At 37.3% G+C, this 25,230-nt stretch overlaps 2 protein-coding genes across 9 annotated transcripts in view; both read left to right on the top strand.

Moving 5' to 3' along the window:
* Window positions 1–17,709, top strand: part of LOC109067372 (IQ motif and SEC7 domain-containing protein 1-like) — a 78,892-nt gene extending 61,183 nt beyond the window's left edge. For all 8 annotated transcript variants that reach the window (XM_042750728.1, XM_042750731.1, XM_042750729.1 and 5 more), the window contains 11 exons: window positions 1,660–2,708; window positions 4,108–4,269; window positions 6,630–6,752; window positions 6,945–7,111; window positions 7,217–7,356; window positions 7,600–7,629; window positions 8,626–8,751; window positions 8,860–8,959; window positions 10,130–10,291; window positions 11,673–11,852; window positions 16,031–17,709. In XM_042750728.1, the coding sequence (XP_042606662.1) occupies window positions 1,660–2,708; window positions 4,108–4,269; window positions 6,630–6,752; window positions 6,945–7,111; window positions 7,217–7,356; window positions 7,600–7,629; window positions 8,626–8,751; window positions 8,860–8,959; window positions 10,130–10,291; window positions 11,673–11,852; window positions 16,031–16,044 (2,253 nt within the window). In that variant the 3' untranslated portion in view covers window positions 16,045–17,709. The remainder of the gene's footprint in view (window positions 1–1,659; window positions 2,709–4,107; window positions 4,270–6,629; window positions 6,753–6,944; window positions 7,112–7,216; window positions 7,357–7,599; window positions 7,630–8,625; window positions 8,752–8,859; window positions 8,960–10,129; window positions 10,292–11,672; window positions 11,853–16,030) is intronic.
* A 1,662-nt stretch (window positions 17,710–19,371) lies between these two features.
* On the top strand, window positions 19,372–23,689 carry LOC109067371 (platelet glycoprotein IX-like). The gene is made up of 2 exons (XM_019084327.2): window positions 19,372–19,572; window positions 22,845–23,689. Exon 2 carries the CDS (start codon window positions 22,846–22,848, stop codon window positions 23,563–23,565), a length of 720 nt encoding a protein of 239 aa, XP_018939872.1. The 5' UTR covers window positions 19,372–19,572; window position 22,845; the 3' UTR covers window positions 23,566–23,689.
* Window positions 23,690–25,230: the final 1,541 nt, after the last annotated feature.

Genomic DNA, 25,230 nt, shown 5'->3' with positions numbered 1-25,230 from the left:
TTTTCCATTGAATCAATATAATTTTTTCATATTGAAACTGTTGAAAATACACAACATAGTAAGCTGATCCACATATTACAGGCTCTGAACTTACTGAACTCTGAACTCAGTACTAATCTTATATACAGGTACTGGACTAAAAATACATTCAATCAGTCATCGCTTCCAAAATGAATTCAGCGGGTCATCTTGTTAATGCTATAAATTAATTACAGCAATAAAATATAATTTCATCATGAACATACATGAATAACAATATCACATTAAATCACAAAAATTCCAAAATGATATTTCCCTTAAATTCAACTAGCTACCCAAAGTGCATTCATCTTTGCCATGTACATTTATTTAGTTGACTAGTGCTATACACTGTATTAACAAAAACATTAATGGCATTAATAAAAACACTTACACTGACAAGCTACGCAATATCGCATTCATTATCGAATGTGACTCATCTGCGATTATGTATGTGATATTGCATAACTTGTCAGTGATCTACGGCTCTGTGTATTAAATGCCGCTCCATCTGAAAGCACACGATGGAGATTTATCACAGAACCGGCTTTACTGACGAGAAGCACATGACAATCACATGTGATTTATCATGCAGCCCTTGTTTAATGATCACAAGTACAAAGTAGATGAGGAAAACTAGGATGCCGATTGTATTCAAAGCACCGTCATTACTGTCTAGAGTGCCTGGAATGGTGCGCTGTTATTGGTTGTTACCGTTTACAGTGTGTGGAATGGTGCGCTGTGATTGGTTGAGCGGATATATCGCATCCTGCAAAGAAAGGAGAGTGGTGTTTGTTGCAGTTTGGAAAAAAAAGGGAGAAAACATGACAGAATAACTCGGCGGTTTAAAATGCCGATTAAATGGCGTTTATCGCGTTTTGGAACCAAACTCTTCCTATTTTTGTCTCCTTTGTTTGATTGGATTCTCTTTGTCTACTTTGTGGATTTGTGTGAAAATCTAATTATGTTTTGGGTCATATTTATGCAGAAATATAGAAAATGCTAAAGGGTTCACAAACTTTCAAGCAGCTAAATCCGGATAGCCTAAAATGTTGCTACTGTATTTTTGATGGTAAAATTCTGGCAACCACAGCTGACAAGTTTTTTTTTTTTTTCATAAATTTGATGGAATTTTTTTTTAATTACAGTGTAAACTGACTGCTTAAAGTGTTAGTTCACCCAAAAATGAAAATTAGCCCATAAATTACTCACCCTCAAGTCATCCTTGGTGTATACGACTTTCTTCTTTCAGACAAATCCATCCGGAGTTATATAAAAAATTGTCTGAATCCAACGATTGCGGCACTGCTGCTTCTGCTCTGCTCCTGCAACGCTCTGCCGCGCAGCCTCTGCGTGCGGTGTGAACGCTCTCATCTGTTAACATAGGCACCGAAAAAAATATGCGCTGCTTCTGCTCTGCTGCCGCTTGCGGTGTGAACCCGGCGTAACCCTGTATAGTTAGTAGAATGCGTAGACTACCAAAATAAAGTGTAACCCAGTATAGTTAGTTGAATGTGTAAAGCAGACTATTGAAATAAAGTGGAACCTAAAATTGTTTAATGTTACCTTGTACCTTCTAATTATAACCCTACTTGGTTTGTTATGATATTGTCTTAATCATATGTTTCTTGGTTTTCTAAGGTGGAAATGCTTGAACGGAAATACGGAGGCCGTTTCATAACCCGCCATGCTGCACGTACCATACAGACAGCTTTCCGCCAATACCAGATGAACAAGAACTTTGAGCGTCTCAGGAGCTCGATGTCGGAGAACCGCATGACCCGCAGGATCCTTCTGTCCAACATGAGGATGCAGTTTTCCTTTGAGGGGCCTGAGAAAGCCCACAGCTCTGTATTGGAGGGGAGGCAAATGTCTCTCCTGGATGACGTCAGCCAAGTAGGAGGCATGGTGCAGGCCACAGAGATGGTCCCTGTCATTTTGGAAGCCCCAGAAACTCAAAACGACTTGACAGACACAATCACAGAGCTAGAGGACACTTTCTCCAGGCAAGTGAAGTCACTGGCGGAGTCTATCGACGATGCACTAAACTGCCGTAGTCTGCACAAAGAGGAGACGCAGCCCGAGCAAGCAGTTTGTCAGGAGAGCAAGCATCAGGATGATGAGATCTGCGATGTGACGCTCTTCATCGATGAAGAGGAGCTCTCTCCGCTGGTCCAGCCGTCCACTGACGCCAGGGATGAGAAGCTGGACATGGATACTCCTTCCCTTGAGCACCAGGGGCCATGCTTACCTCTGCTGACCATTGAGCCTCCCAGCGACAGCACAGCAGATACAAGCCACCACTCCGAGCAATGTTTGGTCCAGCCGCTAAACATTCACCAGTGCACCGCAGCTGGACCCTGTCCCAAACAAGGGCTACCTCCTAGAGTCCCTTCGCTCTCTGGAGACGAAGAGCCACTTCGACACCAGCAGCTGGAGAGCCACCTGGCCACCAACGGCAAGCGGCAGAGCAAGTCCGAGTCAGATTTCTCAGACGGAGACAATGACAGCATCAACAGCAATTCAAACTCCATCGACACGATAAACTCAGAATTGTCATCCAGAGACGAACAGAGTCTCAGGAAACAGATGTACCACAAAGACACTCGCAACAGCTGGGACTCTCCGGCTTTCAGCAGCGATATCATGCGCAAGAGACAATACCGCATCGGCCTCAACCTCTTCAATAAGTATGTATTACAATCAGTGTTAGGCAGTAATGCATTACTTAATGCGTGACTGTAATTTGATTACTTTTTTAGTAATGGACAAGCTGAGGTCTCTATATGTTACTGCCACGTTACATTGCTGTCAGAATGCAGTGTTTTATAATCTAGAGATTGTAAAAAGGATGTAGCATATGCATTGTGAGTCAAGTGCCAGTGGATTAGAGACCTGCTACCGCGAGACCCGACGCAACAGAGTGCAGCGCGCAGGACAAGATGGGCAAGCGCGTGTGTATGTACGGGATGCGGGAGAATAAAATGATTCACGGGACTCCCAAAAAATTGAAATATCTAAACAAAATATCTAAAACAAATAAATTGTTTATTCATCTATTGCATTAAAGCAACATAAACTAATATAAAATATAAACGAGTAACAGCTGCAAGCGTATTCAGAGTTTCTATTTAAGCTATAACACGCGTTTGCAGCGTTGAGCAATGCAGTGCCGAAATTTGCGTGCTCACGAATCCTTTCATTATAACACACAAATTGTAGACATTATGAACGATTCATTATGCATATATTTATTATGTTATAACACAGATTTTTGAGATAGTGATGAACTGAGATGTCTTTTAAAGATTATAAATGCAGCGCTCTTTGCTGGCATTCTGCCAAACCATGCACGCAGCAGCCGCTTGCTTTAGTTAAAAATAACAGTGTTCTGTGAATGTTGATGCTTTAATAACAAATATTTATGCTGGGATTTCATAAATTTCAGGTAGAAAACAGTAACTTAACTAGTAATGTAACTAATTACTAATTACTTTTGAAATAAAGTAATCAGAACAGTAACATGATTACTTTAAAAGGAGTAATCAGTAATTTGATTACATTTTGCCCAACACTGATTACAATTATTAAAATTGAGATTTATACAGCATGAATAAATAATCTCTCCATTGATGTATGGTTTGTTAGGATCGGACAATATTTGGCTGAGATACAACTATTTGAAAATCTGGAATCTGAGGGAGCAAAAAAATCTAAATATTGAGAAAATCATCTTTAAAGTTGTCCAAATTAAGTCCTTAGCAATGCATATTACTAATCAAAAATTAAGTTTTGATATATTTATGACAGGAAATTTACAAAATATCTTCATGGATCTTAATATCCTAATGATTTTGGCATAAAAGAAAAATGGATTTCTTTCTATACTCATAACTCTTTTCAGTTGTAGCAATATTATTCTTCCTATTATTCAGTATTATTCTTCCTATACCTTTTCAAGCTTCTTTTTTTTTTTTTTTGCAAATAATGTTTTGGATTGCACTTGTTTTAATTTGCATGTCCTATACCGACTATGCCGAGTATGATTTTGAGTGTTCAGTAGGATGAGACCTGCTGATCTACTTTCAGAAAGCCAGAGAAGGGCATCCAGTACCTGACGGAGAGGGGCTTTATTCCGGACACACCCGTGGGTGTGGCCCACTTCCTGCTGCAGAGGAAAGGCTTGAGTAGACAGATGATTGGAGAATTTCTCGGGAACAGACAGAAACAGTTCAACAGGGATGTTTTAGAGTAAGTATTTGCCTTTTTTTTCATTTATTCATCTACATAACATCAGTTTTTTTTATATAGTTTATAATTGCCACGTTCCACAAATATCATATCATCTACAGACATAAATCCCATGTTTTGTAGAGAATGTTTTAGAAAAACTAGCTAAAATGAACTATGCATACAGTAGCTAGTTTTAAACACATTAAATATCTAATTCAAACAAAGTGACATCATTTGGACCTCCTTCTGTTTTTACAGAAACAGTATCTCTGACTGTGTTTGTCAAAATCAACTATTCAAACATGTAACTAAAGTGAAATTTGTAACCTAGCTACTTGCTCCCAATTAGGCTACTAACTTTAGTTTTTCCACTGATAATGTATTTAAAAACAAAAGAAAACACTTTTTCTGTACCCTGTTTGTGCAAACTGGCCACTGTAGCATGCAGCAGACATGTGTTGACGATTGAGGGCACACTCTTAAAATGAAAGGTGTTTAAAAGGTTCTTCACAGCAATGCCATAGTACAGTGCTTCCCAATCCTGGTCCTGGAGAACCCCAACACTGCACGCTTTTGGTGTCTCTCTTATCTGACACACACATTTGAGGTCTTGGAGGTCGGATGAGTTGAATCAGGTGTGTTTGAATAGGGAGACATCTAAAATGTGCAGTGTTGGGGGTTCTTCAGGACCAGGATTGGGAGCCACTGCCATAGAAGAACCACTTTTGGTTCCACAAAGAATCATTCAGTCAAAGGTTCTCTAAAAGAACCATCTCTTTCTTACCTTTTTATAATCTGAAGAACCTTCTTTCACCACAATGAAGCTTTTGTGAAACAGAAAGGTTCTTCAGATGTTAAAGGTTCACTGTAAAAAATGACCGTGAAATTTACAGAAAAACTATGTAAAATCCATACAGAAAAGTATTGTAAACCCCAAAACATATTTTTTTTGTTTAATTCACAGTGGAATTTTGTAAACTATTAAACATAATATTTTGTTATATTTACAATAACAATATGTGATTGTGATCAACATTATTTGTTAAAATTACAAATTATTGGTATCAAAAAACAAGAGAAATACTGTAATACTCATAACATAACAACAATTTTGTTAATTTGACATGCAAACTATTGTAAAAACTAAAGTTTTAGTCTGTTGTTGTTTTAAAAATACAAATAAAGTATGTATGTCACTTTACAAGTTTATGCTGTAGACTAAATTTTAGCATGATTGATGAAACGATGCAAATTGAGGTAATACATTTTTTTCCACAAAAAAAAATAAAATAATTGTGAACCTGAGAGGTTGCCCATCTATATATATAAAAATATGGCTACAATTATAATAATATTGTTTTTATCATTAGGCTATTGTTTGTAGCATATTGTACACTGTAAAAAATAAGTGTCATTTTAACTGTACAATTTTGTAAAAATGCTACAAAAAAAAAGTGTTAATAGGTTAACAGTAAGTTCCTGTACTATATACAGGGAAAAAACTGTAAAAGACCTCTAACAGACATTTCATGTAATTTTACAGTAAAATGCTGTTAATTTTACAGTTTTTAGAAATAAAAAAAGAACAAATCAATGTATAATTTACAGTCAAAAACTGTAAACTGATATTCCCAGAATTCCCTGTGTGACGCTCCACATTTGAAAGTATTTTGTTTAAATAATCATGTTTTTTAATAGTTTTTTGTTATCAGTTGTACATTTGGGCTTTATGTTACATCTTCTGCTGTTTAAAGAAAGTTTATTGAATTGTTTAAGTATCGTCTGCACCATGATGGTGTTTTGTGTAGCATGAATGACTTTGTGCACCTTCTATATATTAATATAAACTTCTGCTTGTGGCGAAGCTAATGAACTTCGATTTCTTCATGTGGCTTTTCTCTTTTACCACCTGCATTATTAGGTGGTGGTTGTCAGTATGTTAAAGGTACAAAACAGATTTTAATAGCAGTGTGCGTTTTTGAATTTACTGGTTTACATTCAAATTTTCTTGTTTGTAAATAACAGTTTTATACTGTAAAATTTACAGTTTTTGGCCGTAATTGTGTTTACAGTTTTTCTGTATTATTTTTTACAAAAGTATTCTGGCAACCACAGCTGCCAAAATTATTTTGTAAAAACTACAGACTTTTTTTTACAGTGTACTGTAAAATTTACAGTTTTTGGCCTTAATTGTGTTTACAGTTTTTCTGTATTTTTTACAAAAGTATTCTGGCAACCACAGCTGCCAAAATTATTTTGTAAAAACTACAGACTTTTTTTTACAGTGTTCTTCATGGAACCATCTAGACAAAAAGGTTCTTCAATGGCATCACTGTGAAGCACCTTTGTTTTTAAGAGTGCGTGTGTGTCTGTTGCAGCTGTGTGGTGGATGAGCTGGATTTCTCAGTGATGGAGCTGGATGAAGCTCTGCGCAAATTCCAGGCTCAAATCCGGGTTCAGGGTGAGGCACAGAAGGTGGAGCGCCTGATCGAGGCTTTCAGGTGTGCTATCAAGCAACATACATCTACAGACATACATCATTTTTTTAAAATCATTATGAAGTGTTAGAACTTAGAAAAGACAAATATACAAGGTAAAAGATAAACAAGCAGCACTAACTCTAAAAAGATAATTTCCATTGTTTCATATTGAAATGTTTTAACATGATTGTGATCTGTGGTGTCTTTGTTCAGCCAGCGCTACTGCATCTGTAACCCTGATGTGGTCCGTCAGTTCAGAAACCCTGACACCATCTTCATCTTGGCTTTCGCCATCATCCTCCTCAACACAGACATGTACAGCCCCAACGTCAAGCCGGAACGCAAGATGAAACTTGAGGACTTCGTCAAGAATCTGCGAGGTTTTGATTGAAACGCACACATCCGTAAATTACATTCCCATCCGAAAACAAAACAGAGACAGCTGTAAAGCATTATTCCAGCTGTAATGCCTGTCTTGTGTTGAGGGGTTGATGATGGCGAGGACATCCCTCGGGAGATGCTGGTCGGGATTTACGAGCGGATCCAGAAGAAGGAGCTCAAAACCAATGAGGACCACGTGTCTCAGGTGCAGAAGGTGGAGAAACTCATTGTGGGCAAGAAACAAGTAGGTTCATCATAATCCTGCTTTATGAAACTGTACTAAATTTGCTAAAAGATGCAGACTTTTATTTTGAATCTCCAGTCATTAAACTTCTTCTTAAACACTATCTGTGCAATTAACGAAGATAATGAGAGTCCTGTTCTGGTCATTTCTTCAACAATTCAGATATGACAATTTTGAATTTCGTAAAGAGAATTGCATTAGTACACACACACACACATCTTGACTTTTCCTCCTGCATTACAGATGGGATCACTTCACCATGGCCTTGGATGTGTAAGTATTTTTTTATGATGTATAAATACAGCAGCTGTCTGTCTGTGTGTGACAAATCATTATTTCTTTCCACGCTTCACTACCACAGACACTTTCCCTAATTTTTTTTTTTTTTTCCAAATGTCATATCTGAACCTAAAATCAATAACTGAATAATTCGAACTGGATGTAAAACATTTTCTTTATCCTTTTAAAACTATAGATACGTAAATATTGATACAGTATGTAAAGATTTGGTAACAGAAACAAAATGTACTGTAAATTTACTATAATTTACTATAATTTACAAAGAGACTCTATCAAGAGTTAAAAGATGAAAGTGAAATGCTTCACGTCATGTACAGTAAATGGATCTGACTGTGTGTGTGTACTTACAGTGCTTAAAGGGATAGTTCATCCAAAAATGAAAATTAATTTACTCACTCTCATATTGTTACAAAAGTTGTTACAAAAGAAGATATTTAGAAGAATGTTGGTATCCAAACTCTTGCTTGTAACTATTCACTTCCATAGCGATTTTTTTTTTTTTTTTTTGTCAATACTATGGAAGTCAATGGCAACCATCAACATTTTCCAAAATAACTTATTTTGTGTCCAGCAGAAGAAAGAAACTCATACAGGTTTGGAACAACTTGAGGGAAAGTAGATGATGACAGAATTTTCATGTTTTGGGTGAACTATCCCTTTAACCATATTTTGTATGCAAATTTGCCATCATAAGTGAGCTAAATCTGACAAAACCTCCTCGTTTTGGGGAAATTCTCATTGGTGACAACAATAATAAAAAGGTAAATAAAGGCTTAGGGTGTGTTAGGTTGTAGTATCATAGCTAGCTCTCTATAAAAACAATAGAAGAGAAAAAAATATCATAGCTCAGTATAAAAATAGGCGTCGGCCGGTGGAAAGTCCCCACCACGAAAGAGAAACAAACACGTGTGTGTGTGTGTGTGTGTGTGTGTGTGTGTGTGTGTGTGTGTGTGTGTGTGTGTGTTACAGGTGCTGTCTCAGGCTCATCGCAGGCTGGTGTGCTACTGCAGACTGTTTGAGGTCCCAGATCCCAACAGACTACAAAAACTGGGGCAGCACCAGCGAGAGATCTTCCTGTTTAATGACCTGCTGGTGGTGAGAGATCACATGACATGAGCATGCTACATCATCTACTAAATACTCTCATTAATGGACAAATATCAGCATGTGTTGATCACTGTGATTTCTGCAACTTTGTGACAGGTTACCAAGATCTTCCAGAAGAAGAAAAACTCAGTGACGTATAGTTTCAGGCAGTCTTTCTCTCTGTACGGGATGCAAGTGATGCTCTTTGAGAACCAGTGTAAGAAATATGAACACAATCAGTCTTTCTGAGTGAAAGGCTAGAAGTGCCATTAAAATAATAAGTAGTGCTGTCAAACGATTAATTGCATCCAAAATAAAAGTTTTTTGTTTGTTTGTTTTTTTTGTTTGTTTTGTTTTACATAATGTGTGTGTACTGTGTATATTTATTATGTATATATAAATACACACACATACATGTATATATTTAAGAAAAATATATGTTTATATATTAGATATATTTATATATAATATAAATTATATGAATATAAATATATACGTAAATATTTTCAAAATATATATTGTATGTGTGTGTATTTATATATACATAATAAATATACACAGTACACACACATATATAATATGTAAACAAAAAACTTTTATTTTGGATGTGATAATTTTTTATTCATACAACAACTGTAATGTACATTAACAAATCATTTCTCAGATAGATAGATAATAATCAGACATACTTAAAGTTGTGGGATGCTGTAAATGATACAATTATGCAGTTTAATTCAGTGATTATAAAAAAATATTTGGTAACACTTTAGTACAGGGACCGATTCTCACTATTAACTAGTTGCTAATATGCATGCCTATTATTATCATATTTGCTGTTTATTAGGTCTTATAATTTTAAAGGGATAGTTCACCCAAAAATGAAAATTTGATGTTTATCTGCTTACCTCCAGGGCATCCAAGATGTAGGTGACTTTGTTTCTTCAGTAGAACACAAATTATGATTTTTAATTGTTTGTTAATAGAGAGAATTGGACCTTAAAATAAAGTGTGACCAAATGTTTCCTTCGTTTTATGGCACTCTTAGTCCTGCGCATTGCTGAATGTATCCTAAAGGCCACTGCATACTGCACTGACAGACACAGACCAATGCAGACAATCACCAGATTACAGTACATCACTTCTCTGACATTCCACCGCCCAAAAAGAGCCGATCCAGCATGTTCAGTCATCGAAAAAATGTGATCCGACAGACACCATCAGACCCAGACAGGGTAAAACACTGATCAGACAAAACCTGACCAAGTGTCTGATGCCATCTGTCAGCATTTATCAGTGCGCTGTGAAGAATCCAAATACATATATAATTTATTTATTTTCCTTCATATTAATTTTTATGGAGTAAAATTATGTTTTCTTATTTTTTCAGTCTATCCGAATGGTATCCGGCTGACTTCAGCCATTCCTGGTGCAGACTTCAAAGTCCTGATCAATTTGAATGCTCCCAACTCTCAGGACCGCAAGAAATTCACCAGCGACCTGCGAGAGTCCATCGCCGAGGTCCAGGAAATGGAAAAGTACCGGATAGAGTGTAAACAGACCTTTATTCTTCCTCATCCTCACCGTTAGCGAAGCAGGTTTTGCGAGCTACCCATGTTAATGTCGTTCTCAGACGCAGAGTTACAGTTGTTAGGAATAAAGAGCAGAAATCTCATGATCTTCATGAAATCTATCATTTCACAACCATGGTCTCGCTAGCATTTGACTGTCTCTATTTAAATATTAATGCATATCCAGCTTTGCAGGAATGCTGGACTTATTTCATATGTGCCAAGCTCATCCAGTCATATGATAATGGTCATTTACATGTTTGATTGTAAGGGTCAGAATCAAAGCTTCATTCCCAGATCAGAATCCCAATGTGGCTCAGATCAGATTTTTTGGATGAATGTGTAAAAAGGAAAAATCAATATGACATTTTCAATTCTGATCTTGGCCACCTTCTAATGTGACAGAAAAAAAAGTAAACAATTTTTTGCACTGCTACATGAACGTCAGGTCATTTTTAGGTAACACTTTATAATAAGGTTCTCATTTGTCAACATTCGTTAATGCATTGACACATGAACTAACAATGAAAAATATATTTTTACAGCATGTATTAATCTTTTTTAATGTTAGTTAATAAAAATATTCACGTTCATGTTAATTTACAGTATATTTACACTGTAACAACTTTAATTTTTAATAATGTATTAGTAAGTTTTGAACTTAATATTAACTAGCATTAATATATGCTATATAATTATTGTTCATGTTAATTAAAATAGTTAATTAAGAAATGAAACCTTATTGTAAAGTGTTACCCATTTTTACATCTCAACTCAGCATTCTTAGACATTGTTTCCAATGTTTAATTTTCTCATTTGACTTATGATTTCTCTTTTTTTTTTTTTTTTAAATGCAAAAAGTGAGTAAGTTTGTTACTGTTGCCTCCTTTCTGATGGACAGATTTTATTCTAAATATTCTTTAGTATGTTATGGGAAATGAAGCACATTAAACTGAAATCAGCTTTAATGTAGAGAAATATGCGTAATGAGCTAAATCACTTAGCTCCTGTGTTGCCAAGTCAATGCTGTTGCCATGGAATTGGGCTAATTTAACACTGTCGCGTGTTGTTTTTCATGTCTGTAGGTTGGAGCGACCCCAAATGTGTGATGTTTAGCTCCTGAAATGCGAATTTTACCGGAGAATCCCACCAAAAAAACATGTATTTTACACAAAGCATGATTTTTAATGGGGACTGGGATAGTTTTGGGCTAGTTTTGAGTAGCAGTTGGGTGGGTTTTGTTGTGAAAACCTGGCAACCCTTCTTAGCTCTTGCTTGTTGTCTATGTACGATGTACTTTTGGCATTGTATGCTATATGAATTAAATTATTGTTGACTGTATGTGTGTTTGAATGTTTGTAGCTGAGCTGGAGAAACAGAAAGGAGTGGTCAGACCCAGTATGTCTCAGAGCATGTCGGGCCTAAAGAAGGAGAGTGGAAACGGCACCATGGGCCGCACTAGTCTGGATGACACGTACACCATGGGGGAGGGGCTAAAGCGGAGCGCGCTCAGTAGCTCCCTGCGTGACCTTTCTGAAGCAGGTGAGTTCAGTGTATCTGATGTACTGATGAGCAGATTGCCTTTCTGCTCAGTAAAACCAGAAAGTGTGTTATGGTTTTATGGTTGTTTGATTCCCTATGTAGAATGATTTTCCTGAACCTAATCTTTCCACATGTTACACTTTTTCACTGGGAACATTAGATGACTGCAGTATGGGTCCTAGGGTTTGCAGTTTTGCATTCCCAGAATTGAGAAAAAATGTTGGTACACAAATGATCATCTGTGTTGTGGATAGCTCCACTGTTTATATTCTGAATCATTTTTCACAAGCAGTTTTTGATCTTGGCAGTGTTGTGTCAGTGCTCTTTACACAAGCAAAGCTCATACACAATCCTGCTTAACTGATGTGTTATTATAATAATATTCTGGGTTCAAGTTATTGATTAAAATAAATCTGTTCAGAGTTAGCAGAAATAATTTTAGAAAAGCCCTTTTTCTTCGTTTAGAAACATTATTTGAGTTGTAACATTGTTTAAATCATCACCTTTCAGTTGTTTTAAGGTTTAAGTGTATAGGGTTTATGAGTTGTAAAATGGTGTAATAAGCAAGTGGTTAGTGACTTAACACCAAAATCCTATTTATACATGTTTTGTTCTTGTGGCTATACTATTTAAACAGTGGGTGTTTTCACATCTTTGAATTGATCATCTGAATTCATTTCCACTGTATATCATTTACTGTAAAACTGCATTCACAACTTATGGGTTTTCCTAGTGCTGTCACTCTATTGTTATTGGTAGACTGCAAATCAGGACAAACACAGCAGTTTGCAGACCATCCAGGACTTGTGTACAGTGAACTTCATGCTCAGGACATGTCGTTTCTGAATGCTGGAGAATAAAGGTTGCACCCTTTGTCTGATTTAGCCCAGGTTTGAAACGGCAGAGTTTCAGCAAAACATCCCATTGCTCCCTTTGGTTTTCTCTGTCTCCTCTATTGCTGTGGCACGTTGTATGCTTTCCCGCTTATACACATGCTTCCAGCAGTCCAGGTAGCTCCTTTGCCTTTCACTGTTGGTTCCTTAGGAAGTGTTTTTTCTGCGGGTCTGGCCTCAGCTATACTTGTACAAGATGTGTGTACTGCTGTTAGGGTTATGCTGTATGTTCCTGTTAATGGTGTTTTTTTAGGGGAGACACTCACACTCACATCTCCCATTTCAAGCTTGCTGGGTTAAAAACAACCAACTTGGGTTATTTGGTACCTAGCGCTGGGTAAATATTGGACAGAACACATGCTAGGTTATTTTGACCCAGCTGGTTGGGTTAAACAATTTACCCGCCATGCTGGGTTGTTTAATTTAAGTCATCTATTGTTTAAAAATTATTATACTGCTGCCTTAAAATGGGCTGGAAATTAAAAATCACACACAGAGTTACTAGACAACAGGATTTCAGGATAAAACAGAACAGGTGAGAAGGAACTAATTACTGTACCAAACCAGGAAACTAAGGGAAAGCAGGCAAACGGAAAGAAAACTAAAATGCAGAGGAGCTGCTGGGGTCAATAGCCTCTTGGGCAGCGTGCCGACATGTAGCTCCATTGAGTTTGAGTCCTGGCTCCCGGACCATTCCTGATCCTGTCCTCCTTTCTCTCTTCTACTTCACTTCCTATCTCATTACTGTCCTATCATAATAAACGCAAAAATGCCAAATTCATGTAAGAGGTGTGATTTAGAAGTGATATTTCTTGAAAGTTGTGATGATCACACTAGATAAGGTGTGTTAACAGAGAAAGTGAAGATTCTAGCAAACAACTTTGCAATGTTTTTGTGAAGTTACCACCAGGCTCTGCTTTGGTAGACAAAGGCAACTTTTGAGAAGAAAATCTCATGTAATTTTTTTTCCAGGTCAGTTTGCAATACAGCACAGAAACTCCACTCAGTCTGCTTTATGTAGATTGTATTGAAACTGCTCTTTTAGTCTTATACATCATTTATCCAAGTGTTTGTGAGCGTTGTGTGTCTTGGCTTATATGTATTTGCTACAATGGCTCTTGACAGGCAGCAGTATGCACAGATGGAGTATACACAGCAAACTGGCAGTCAGTTACTGCTGATAATGACCCAGAAGGTAGAGGTCTATACGAGTCCAAAAATTCGTACCCGAACCCGAAGAGACCCATAAATGTGCTACACTGAACCGATCCGGACCCGTCTATTAGTTTGAAAGTTGATCCCGGGCCCGTGCAAAACCGAGAAATGTCAAAAATGTACTACCCGGAAGCGTCGCGGACTCCGGGTCGGGCCCCAGGTCCTTGGATCCTCCATGTAGACCTCTACCAGAAGGTTCAGAAAGTCTCAGCTATCTTTGTGTGTTCATCAGTTTAGAGCAGAGGGATGTTACAGGTGTGATGTACATCTCTAATCTACGCTACTGCATGTCTTGGGCAGGCAAGCATGAGCGCTGTACTAGTCTCTAAACAGCTGTGTGGAAGTACGTTTCTTTGAACCTTCTGTGCTTCATGGGTTAAAACAGTCCATTGTTTGTTTGTTTTTTGTTTTTCTCGTAACATATTTATTGATGCCTTCCCCGCTTGCCTGCCCACGTGCATGAACTGCTCACCTACTGAAACTGGGGCTTGTCTGTAAGTGCTGGTGCTCAGTGCATGTTTTTTTCAAACAGTCAGATGATAGCGTTTCAATGTTCATGCAAGTCTGTTCTTTCGGTTCTTTTTAAAGGGGCTTTTACTTGTATCCATTAGATGGTTGATGAACCTCACTGTGACGAGAGGGGCGGCGCCGAGAGCCGTGGAATGTTCATGCAAGTCTGTTCTTTCGGTTCTTTTTAAGATAAAAGGAGGAGTGATGACAGTGTTGAACAAGAGCATTAGCATTTACTCCACCGGCCTTGCTCCGTGACCACGGCTCTCTGCCCCGCCCCTCTCGTCACACTCACGCATACAGACACAGAGTGCTCTTCTTTAATCAAATGCTTGGTGTCCCTGCAAGTCTCATCAGTCCATGCTGATCAGACCTTTGAAGACCGAGTCAAATGTGGATTTCAGTCTGGTTTTTGTTCACGCATTATATTTCATGCTTTTTTATATTCATTTTGATGGATGATTTGAGTATTCATTCGAAGTGGATTGTTGCTTAGACTTATCCATTAAAATATCTAACATTGGGAATTAAACAATGTGATTGTCTGTCAAGAATAAAGAGACAAAACAGCTGAAGATGTGTCAGTTATAAATGCCTGAAGTACTGCTCACTCCAAAGAGCAATGCTTTGCATGTTAAAGATTTGCTGTTGATAACTTAATTCACATCGACAATAAACACAGACGACTTTTGTCTTGTCGACAGAACCATCAGACATCATTTTGTAAATGAATATACCGTTCAGAAGACCTTTTTCTTCATTTCTGTTTGCTGCTGCACTCTTAACTGTATATGGCTGCATTTTCCATTTCTCCTTCTATGGGTTAGGCCACGGGTCAAACAGGAAATGGGCGTTGTGTTAATCGCTTTAATAAAATTAGTGCCGTTAAAAATGAGTTTGTGTTGACGCGTTATTCATGTGTTCATTTTGACAGCCCTACTTTATTCACATTCTGGCCATCTCAATAAACATTAAAAATGGCTAAAACTCTGCACACTGATGTCGGCCTTCAGCCTTGTGTTAAAACATATAACAAACATCGTAAATATTTTTAATGTTTATTGAGATGGCCAGAATGTGAATAAAGGCTTTTAAACTTTTTTTGTCCAGAAGAAGTGCCTTGGATTCTTCTTTTTTGTAACCGTTTTGTTACTGTCAGCTGCTAAAAAGGCATTGAAGTGACTGATATACCCGCGGTTTCACAGACAAGGCTTAAGGCTAGTCCTAGACTAAAACGCATGTTTGAGATGTCTCAACTGAAAATATCTTAAAATATGTCAGTGCCATTGATCTGTCTCAAGATGCACACCTGTAACGTTTTCTTCTAAGGCATTTTTATAAAAGCTGCTTAATTATTTTAATTAACTAAGGCCTAGTCCTGGCATAAGCTGAGCCCCGTCTGTGAAACCGGGCCTTAATGTCTATGGAGGAAATGATCATGAAAATACATGTCTATAGTTACTTCACTTCTGCACATTTTCACTTCAAAATCTAGTTGACTTAAAGTGTTATTGATGCTTTATTAGTTCATTAATGTTTGGTCCACGTCTCTCCTCACAGGGCTCCATCTGTAGCAGTCCTGCTCTGCACCAGAGAGACCCTTCCTTCCAGGAGCATCTGTACCCTGACACACACAGCGCTCCAGACTCCTTCCTTGGGTCACTCTTTGAAAGCATTCGGGTCAAGCGCTTCGTCTTGGGCAAACCATACTGCCCTATCACCACACCCCACTATAGCACATAGCCAACGTGGCTTTCAGAGAACAGCACATGATCAGCAAATACAGACCCTGTGCTATCAGCACACTGGTATGAGCTTCAGACAGACACCAGCCAAGCATCTGTGTTGGATGCCTTTCGCTCTTACTTCATTATGCCTACTGGTGAAGGTCACAAGATTAGAATAAGAATTTATATTTTGCATAAAGAATACCAAGGACCATTAATATATATTGCATTGTTACATATTTTTTTCTTTAATGCATTTTAAAGCTATAACAATAATAAAATTATTATTATTATTAGTTATTGTTATCAAATAGATTTTAGTCTGTTCCTTGAAAATATAATAAAACAATGATATTTCGGTTAATATGAGCATACATTAAAGCCAGTTACCATGCTGCACAAATATTTTTACATTAAATAATGCATAGGTTTTTTTTTTTCACATTGCAGTAGTATGGTTTTAATAGCAATCACAGTTTTGTATTTATTTATTTATTTATTGAGAATTTGAGAAGTGTGTTTAATTGTGCTTAATATCAGCAAACAATCTTAATGGTCCTAAATACGGGTTTTGTTGCCTTTATGCAAAATATGATATTTATTTTCTCGACAGGCTTCTTGATTTCTTTGATGGGTTTCATTAGATTTGCCTTGCAGAGGTTATAAAAACAAACAAAATAGTGGGTTTGCTTGTATTCAAACATTGTGTTTTTGAGACTGACATTCACTCAAACTAGCAGAATGAAAGAGTAGATGTTCTAACGCTGTATTAGTTGTAGATGACAGCTCTACATGTTGTCTAAACGATCATTAATGAACGTGCCAATGACCATTGCACCCACTATGTTTCGTGTGTAGTACAGTAGTACAGTAGTGTAACTGAAACCATTGTAAGCAAAAAGCGATGTTATAGAATACTGTAAAAGATGTATTCACAACTTTTTGAGAACAATATCTTGGTCAGTTTGAGTGGAAGTCATATATAAATAAGTATGCTAATAGAAACCTTCCGTTGTGATCTATTATAAAGCACAAATGCAGTATCATGTGGCACTTTGAACTGCTCAACTATGGTGAAGTTGTACAGCATCATATCAATCTTACACACTTACAGTAAGAGTTTTGAGGAGATGTTAAAATATGTCTGCATGCCTGGAGTAATTTTTTTTTTTTTTTTTTTAAGAATTTTTTATGATTTAATTTTTTTTTCATTGGAGGAAACTCCTGGACTTCTGAGGGCCAGTGATGGAATTCTTTTTCTATATTTTATGGATTGTTCTTGTTTGTTTTTAAGTGCAATATGTTTGTCATGATGACGTGGTCACGGCCGGAGCATCTTTACTATTACTTCATCATAGTGGCGTAGAGATTCTCATCGAACAAGTGTTTTTACATTGAATGAAACGTCAAAGTGATCAGCTAGGCTTTAACTGTGATTTGTTATTGATGTTGTTCTTGGGTGTTTATTTATTATTGAAAATAAACCAGTGTTACCATGGCAATGAAGTGCAATCATGTAAAAAGTACTCTTCTTTTTTTACTTTTAAACAACTAGGAGATGGTTTCAGGTGAATATTCTGCTATATTATGCAAGCATCTGTATGTTTAGAGGAATCTAGAAATGAACTTTTAGTCTGTGAAGTGAGGCAAATGAAAATGATTGTTGTAAAAATGCAATCTGATCAGATATATAAGCTGATATTTTTCAAAATTGTGTAACCTTTGCTTCTGAGCACGTTTTCATGACCCCAAACCAAAGCATTAGGTTTTCTTTTCAACATATCACATATATTGAGTGCAATATTCATTCTGATGTACTAGAGTCAACACAAACTGTTTACCCCTTGTGTTTTTTTCAATTGTGTTATATTCTTAATATTATTTGTATTTTTATTATTTGCTTTTTATAGTTTTGCTTTTTTTTTTTTTACCCTTTTATTCCTTAACCCCGCTCCTTCAATCACCTGCCATACATAATTTCTTGATGTATAAAAGAAAATCATCCCTTACTTTTTTCATGTTTAATATCCTGTTTTGCTCACAATGAATTAAAATGTTGTTTCATGTTGACTTTAAGAAGAAAAAAAAAATGTAAAAGATTTATATTACTTACAAAGTAACCGTTTCCAAAGATTTTTGTTCTGCATAAAATATTAATAACATGAGAAGATATTCTGATATTTTGATTGACAGATGAAGGACTGAAGGTTCAGATGCATTCTCCACCGTGAGCTGATCAACACTCAGCCTTAACTCTTTTATTTCACTTTACATATCTTTCTTATTATTCTCTTTTTATGTTTCATCATTTCATGTGCTCGACCTGTTGTTCTGTACTGTGTTGTGTGTTACTGCAGATAATGCAGCTCATCCATGTAAAAGATGGCATAAATCGATCTTGTCCCACTATTAGCCCATGTACAGAGGGCCTGTAAAGACACATTTGAGCAGTAATAAATATATTAGGGGACCAAGTTAGGAACCATTGTGTATATAGTGTGTACAGTATCCTGACTGCATAATATGACATCTATCTTTAAATGCGAGGTGTGTTCCCGTCTGTTTTGCTGTGTATTACTGAAACAGACTGCTGGATGTTTCTCTCCTCACAGGCTGCTATCACTCTGTCCCAATCAACCACTCGGAGAAATAGGTCATAATAAAGGGCATTGGTTTATCTTGTTGTTGTAGAACTGAGAATGCTTGTCTTTCAAGATTTTATTTTATGTGATGGTTATCTATGTCAGTGTACAGTCAATGTAAAACTCAAACTGTGACGACATTCAGAACATAAAATAAAACAATTATATGATACGTATAGTTGACTGATGGTTTGTTTGTTTGTTTTTTTAATTAGACAGTTTTCCAAAGCATTCAGCAGTCTATAATTTAAATTATTTTTGATATTGGTGTATTCACATTTAAAGGGGGATTGCAGATTTTCACGAAATATAAGCAGATATTTTGTTTTGGTGGCATGTACGCACTGCAGGCTAAACATTGCTCATTCATCATGTATAGCAAGTTATGCCGTTTTCAATATTTTCAAACTCATCTCAACTGCAGATAAAAGCAAGCAGTGAGCAGGGCATTTCTAATGTGTTGTTGGCAGATAGTCTTATCTTCTGCTCACACAGGCCAGCCCTGGGATGATCACACACCCCACGATGGTCCTAGAGCTCTGACTGGTTAATACTGAAAATATTCAAAAATACAGGAAAAACAGTTTCAGACATTCACAGTTTAAAGCGCCAGCAATGCCTGTTTTGATGTACAGAAACATTTGCAAGAAAAGGCTATAGTTGATGTACATTTTAGCTTAAAGCCAGATTGATTATTACACTTCTTCAGTTGCTGTCATTCACATGCTAAAAGGTAAGTCTTGCATCCATTACACACACAGAAGTCTGTCTTATTCTAGTGCATTCAAACATTTTAGGAGAGAAGTAAATGTCCAATTTTGGGGTCACTTATGTACAGATATATAAAAAAGCTTATTCCTATATATAAAGCAGCGAATATGTTTTATTATTATTATTATTATTATGGCAGCCACAGTGCTCTTCAGTGCTGTTTATAATGTCTAGTCTGTCTAACTTTTTGAGATGTTTGACCTCTTTCATGTCACTGTTGGACAGTTTTACTTAAACACGCTCTACACTGATGTCATGTTTTGTAATATTTGTTTTGTTTTATTGTTGTTCTTTATTTTTCAATGATAACATTGAGGTCAATACAAGTTAAGCTCTGTTTACAGTAATGAAATGTTATGAAGGACAAAGTACTGCTATAGTTCTGTTATTTGTTGTCCATTTAGGTGTGGGACTACTGCTCTAGGTGGATGAACTTCTGGTTATGAATTGTATCTATATAAATAATTTACCTTTTGGTAATCTTGTGCACATAATGCTAAAGTTACAGTGTTGTCTTTTCTGTTTATGTTTATAACAGGAGTTCTGTATATATAATAGTGGAAGTAACTTTGCATAGACAAGCTATTTTAACAATTTTATTTAAATGTTGGTTAGAGATACCTAAGTCATTCACAAGCTGCTCAAAGAGCTGTCCTTGCAAAGAATAAAAAGTGTTGTTTCCTACAATGGATTTTGGGTAAATATCCACATCATCCAGCTCTTTTGTTTTCTGTCTTACATCCGCTATGGCGTAAAAAAAAAAAAAAACTATAAACTGAAAGTGTCAAACTGAATGATGAACTATTTCAGACTTTTTGCAAACCTGTTTGACTGATTAGATCAAAAGAGTTTAATTTGGCATTCTTTTGGTACAAGTTTTAATCACCTCATACAGGGCTGTCCAATACTGCTCCTCGAGGGCCACTTTCCTGGAGTTTAGCTCAAACACACCTGCCTGAAAGTTTCTATTGATCCTAAAGGCTGATGTTGTGTTTGAAATCACCTCCTACCTCATTCACTACCCTACAGTGCATCATGGGTACACTCGTTATTGCGGTGCATTATGGGATTGAATGGTTTCACTATGGTTTCAGATACCACTACAAATGGCTGCCCACTCAAATATTGGCCTATTTAAGGGTATGGGGGCAATTTCGAATACAGCCCTTCTTGATTACCTTGGTCCTGGTGTGTTTAATTAGATTAATTAGCTAGAGCTAAACTCTGCAGGACAGAGGCCTTCCAGAAGCAGGACTGGACACCCCTGACCTAATGCACAACAAACTTCTATATTCTGTAAAACAGTTCACATCGCTTCACCTTCAGGTCTGCACCGTTAAATATCGAGCTGTTTTACTAAAGATAAGGAGCTACCAAAGATGAGTTATCCAACGCATATGCAAATTGATATCTAGGAGTTATTTTTCTTCTTCTCACTAACATCGAATAAAATGATTACAGCTAGATAGGTTCACTGATTACTTTAAAGGTCCATAGATATTGCCATCAGTTTACACTGCTGTTAACTCTTTATCCAATAAGAGGATGTGATGAGACATCCTCTTGTTTGTTTTCAGGATTTCCAGTTTTGTTCGTGCAATATTTGACATAAAGCCAATAGACAGCATACATCACATGATTGCTGAAATATTAACAGGGAAAATTAATTGCTATATGGTGATCTCTATTGCCAGACAAGGATTTATCAAAATGTAAAAAAGGGGAAAAGGGATCTAGCTATGCCCCTTAGTTTTTATTTAAGCTAATAGAGCCATTTATAAGCATAATAATTCACAACTTGTCCTAAATACTGGATATATTCAAGGTTTGTCATGAAACTCTAGATGGCGCAGGCCAATAGGTCAAACTCAATCTGACATAATGACATCATTATCACATGGCACAGTTGATTGGTACTTTTTGTATCAGCAGCCAATGAGCTCGCTGCTCAACATTCAAATATTTGGCTAGTGCTTGCTGTATAAGTCGCAGCACTTCAGAAAGCCTCCACCTCCCCCAGCTCCACCTGTATAGACCTGCTACGGTCTGATCATGTCTGCTATGGGGGTAATTCATATATGTTATAAGTTTATAAGTGGTGTTGCTGTATGCTCACAGCAGCATGTTGTGGATGCATTGGCAGTAGCAAGTCTTTGTACTTGGACTTAAAAAGCTTGGTGATTACTGCTCTAAAAATACATCTTGCAGATGTAAATGCAGACGTCAAATAGACATGATGTACGTGTGCTATCAGGGTGTACTCCAAGACAACTGACCTATCGGTAAGCCCCACCTCTTAGTTACTGTTGCTCCCTCAGATAAACCAATGGAGCTGCTCACTCTCTTACATTGACAGCTGTCAGTGTGAAAACATTTTCCCACTATGTTTTTGAACAATTTTGGACACTGAAGGGCCACCATTCAAGTGGGAATTAAATATGCCATGGAGGGATATATAAAATATTTTAAAATAAATATGGTGGGTAACTGGAAGCAAGGGTTTACAGATCACAATGCAAATGGGAGAATTCTCATGTTACGGTCGGTTGTCACGATCACGGATGACAACATGCAGGATCAACACTGTTCATGTATCGCAATTTATTATGGAGATGTACTGAAATGTAGACCTTGGTTTATGTGTTTTTGACCTACACTATATATGATGTGACAACAGTTCGCTCTTAAGGTTTGTACTTTAGCATGGACTCACTAACTCAATGTTAGCCAGAGATACCTTGCTGAAGCACAAGATGACATTAATGTTCTGCTTGAGCAGATGAAAATTGTAACCTAATGAGAATGTGACAACCATAAAATTAACGTTTTTGTCTTCATTGGGATTTTGGTTGAATGCTTAGGAACATTTTATTTGAGTTTTAGGAAATGTAATAAAATAAATTCTATTACCAATCCTCTCAGGGTACCTGGAATCAGTGTTACAAGGCACATAATTTTACTATTTTTGTAGCATAAACACCATGAAACCGATGTGAGCTTTAGATCTTCCAATGTTTCTCTATGGCGCTGAAACCTAAAGATGTCTAAGTTCCACTCCCCGTGAAACTGATACTTGACTGCCATGGGCTCATCTGCGTTTGATGGGAGGGGCTTACCGATAGGTCAACTGACTGACGCTACTCGGGCTTCAGATTTTTATTGCATGTAATGATGTCAGTAAGTCCCTGCTTCTGAAGAAATGTGCTAAAATATTTGTGGTTTCTTCACACACAGGATGCTCTTCGGTTCAGGACTGACCCTTCTCTTGTGCTCGGTCTTTGCACATGTCAGTTCCCAGTCCTGCAGGTGCAAGACTTTACCGTCCCGAGGTCTGAGGGTGAACTGCACCTTGCAGGGCCTGAGAACCATCCCTCATCTTCCTGCAGAAATCACTGAACTCCTGCTGCAGAATAACCTCCTGACCACCGTAACTCCTGGGCATTTAGACCGGCTCCACCACCTGCAGCTGGTCAACTTATCCGGGAACCCCTTCCACTGTGACTGCAGCATCCAGTACTTAAGACAATGGCTACAGAGGAATAAAGCCATCTCTGTGATGCCGGTGTGTGCCAGTCCTACAGAACTAGCCCACAGGTCCATCGATGAGCTCACTGATGCTGATTTTGCGTCCTGTCTCTCTGATCACTGCTTTGAGTGGGTTTATAATGCCATCTTATGCTTAATGCTTTGCTTTCTCATTGGTTTGCTGCTGTGGTGCATGCAACTGGCAAGAAACTCTACGTTTATTTTGGGAATCGATGAGAGACACACTGGATTTGAGGCAGAATCTCTTCGATCGCTCAAACCCAAACACAGAGTAAGGATGAGGTGGAGTATCGGGTCACTGAGCCCAGGAACCGATGACATGGACAAGCCTTTACTCAACATGGACATCCTCCCTCAGATACTGGATGTCCTGCACAAGCAACACAACATTAAGATTAAAGTACCATGAAAAACTTAACTTTATACTGATCCCTTCTAGTAATTCCTGCCAGTTTAGTATGTATTTTGCTCTGTAAGGTGGATTTATTTATGATATTGCATTAAAAAATTAAATGAAAACAACCTAAACCAAACAAAAGGTTTCAAGTGAATCATTATCATTCATTTCAAACACAAGGCTAGTGAGGCTGTCTTTGGGACATGGTGCTGCTCACATGGGCCCAGTGTATAAAAAAGTTAAAGGGATACCCCACCCCAAAATGAAAATGTCCAAACCTGTAAAAGTTCCGTCCGTCTTCGGAACACAATTTAAGACATTTTGGATGAAAAACATAAATAACAGTGTCAAGGTCCATAAAAGGTATGAAAGTCGTCGTCAGAATACTCCATCTGCCATCACACATGCAATCTGGGTTATACATTATGAAGTGACGGGAACACTTTTTGTAAGCGAAGAAAAAAAAAATAACAACTTTATTCAACAACTCCTTTGCTTTTTGTAAGCGAAGAAAAAAAAAATAACAACTTTATTCAACAACTCCTTTGACAAAGGAATCATTGAATAAAGTCGTTATTTTTGTTTTCTGTCTGATGGCAGATGGAGTATTCTGACGACGACTTTCATACCTTTTATGGACCTTGATACTGTTATTTACTTGGCAGTCAATGGGACAGTCACAGGCCTCCCAGTTTTCATCCAAAATATCTTAAACTGTGCTCCGAAGACGAACAAAGCTTTTACGGGTTTGGAACGACATGGGGGTAAGTGATTAATGACAACATTTTCATTTTGGGGTGGAGTATTCCTTTAAATCTGGATAAAAATTTGGAAATCCCAGTTTTGCTATTATAATTATAATTAACTTTATTTTATCAGATTTAATGTGATCAGATTACTTTAGGGGCCCTGGGACTCTTGGTGCATAGACTTGGGCCCTTTAGTGCCTCCTAGTGCAAGTCTAATGTAAAGTTCGATGGCCTACAGTGGGAGCTGAACACAAGGGGCTCAATCAGAAAACATACACCTGTCTCGACCTAGTCTAATGAGAATCCATAACACACGGGGTGCACAAATTGTATGAAGAGTAATAAGCAAATGAATGTACAAATTCATACAAATTCACCAAATTGTAAAAATACTTAGTTGCTTAATATTTGCCTACCAAAACATCTACAAACCCAATTCCAAAAAAGTTGGGACACTGTACAAATTGTGAGTAAAAAAGGAATGGAATAATTTTCAAATCTCATAGACTTATATTTAATTCACAATAGAATATAGATAACATATCAAATGTTGAAAGAGAGACATGAAATATCATGCCAAATATTGGCTCATTTTGGATTTCATGAGAGCTACACATTCCAAAAAAGATCACCAATTCCCCCAATGCTGCGGCAAGTTGAGTTTCTCAGAGAAAAATTGCAAAGAGTTGAAATTATCATCATCTACAGTGCATAATATCATCCAAAGATTCAGAGAATCTGGAACAATCTCTGTGCGTAAGGGTCAAGGCCGGAAAACCTTAGACGGCACTGCATAACATACAGGAATGCTACTGTAATGGAAATCACATCATGGGCTCAGGAGTACTTTCAGAAAACATTGTTGGAGAACACATTCCACCGTGCCATTCACCGTTGCCGGCTAAAACTCTATAGGTCAAAAAAGAAG

Source organism: Cyprinus carpio, chromosome B23 (assembly GCF_018340385.1).
Source record: "Cyprinus carpio isolate SPL01 chromosome B23, ASM1834038v1, whole genome shotgun sequence".
Taxonomy (NCBI): domain Eukaryota; kingdom Metazoa; phylum Chordata; class Actinopteri; order Cypriniformes; family Cyprinidae; genus Cyprinus; species Cyprinus carpio.
Note: the sequence above shows the minus strand (reverse complement) of the source record. Positions and strands in the feature narration are given on the sequence as shown.

Excerpts from the sequence above, each read along its gene's own strand:
- LOC109067371 (XM_019084327.2), top strand. The coding sequence starts at position 22,846 with ATGCTCTTCGGTTCAGGACTGACCCTTCTCTTGTGCTCGGTCTTTGCA.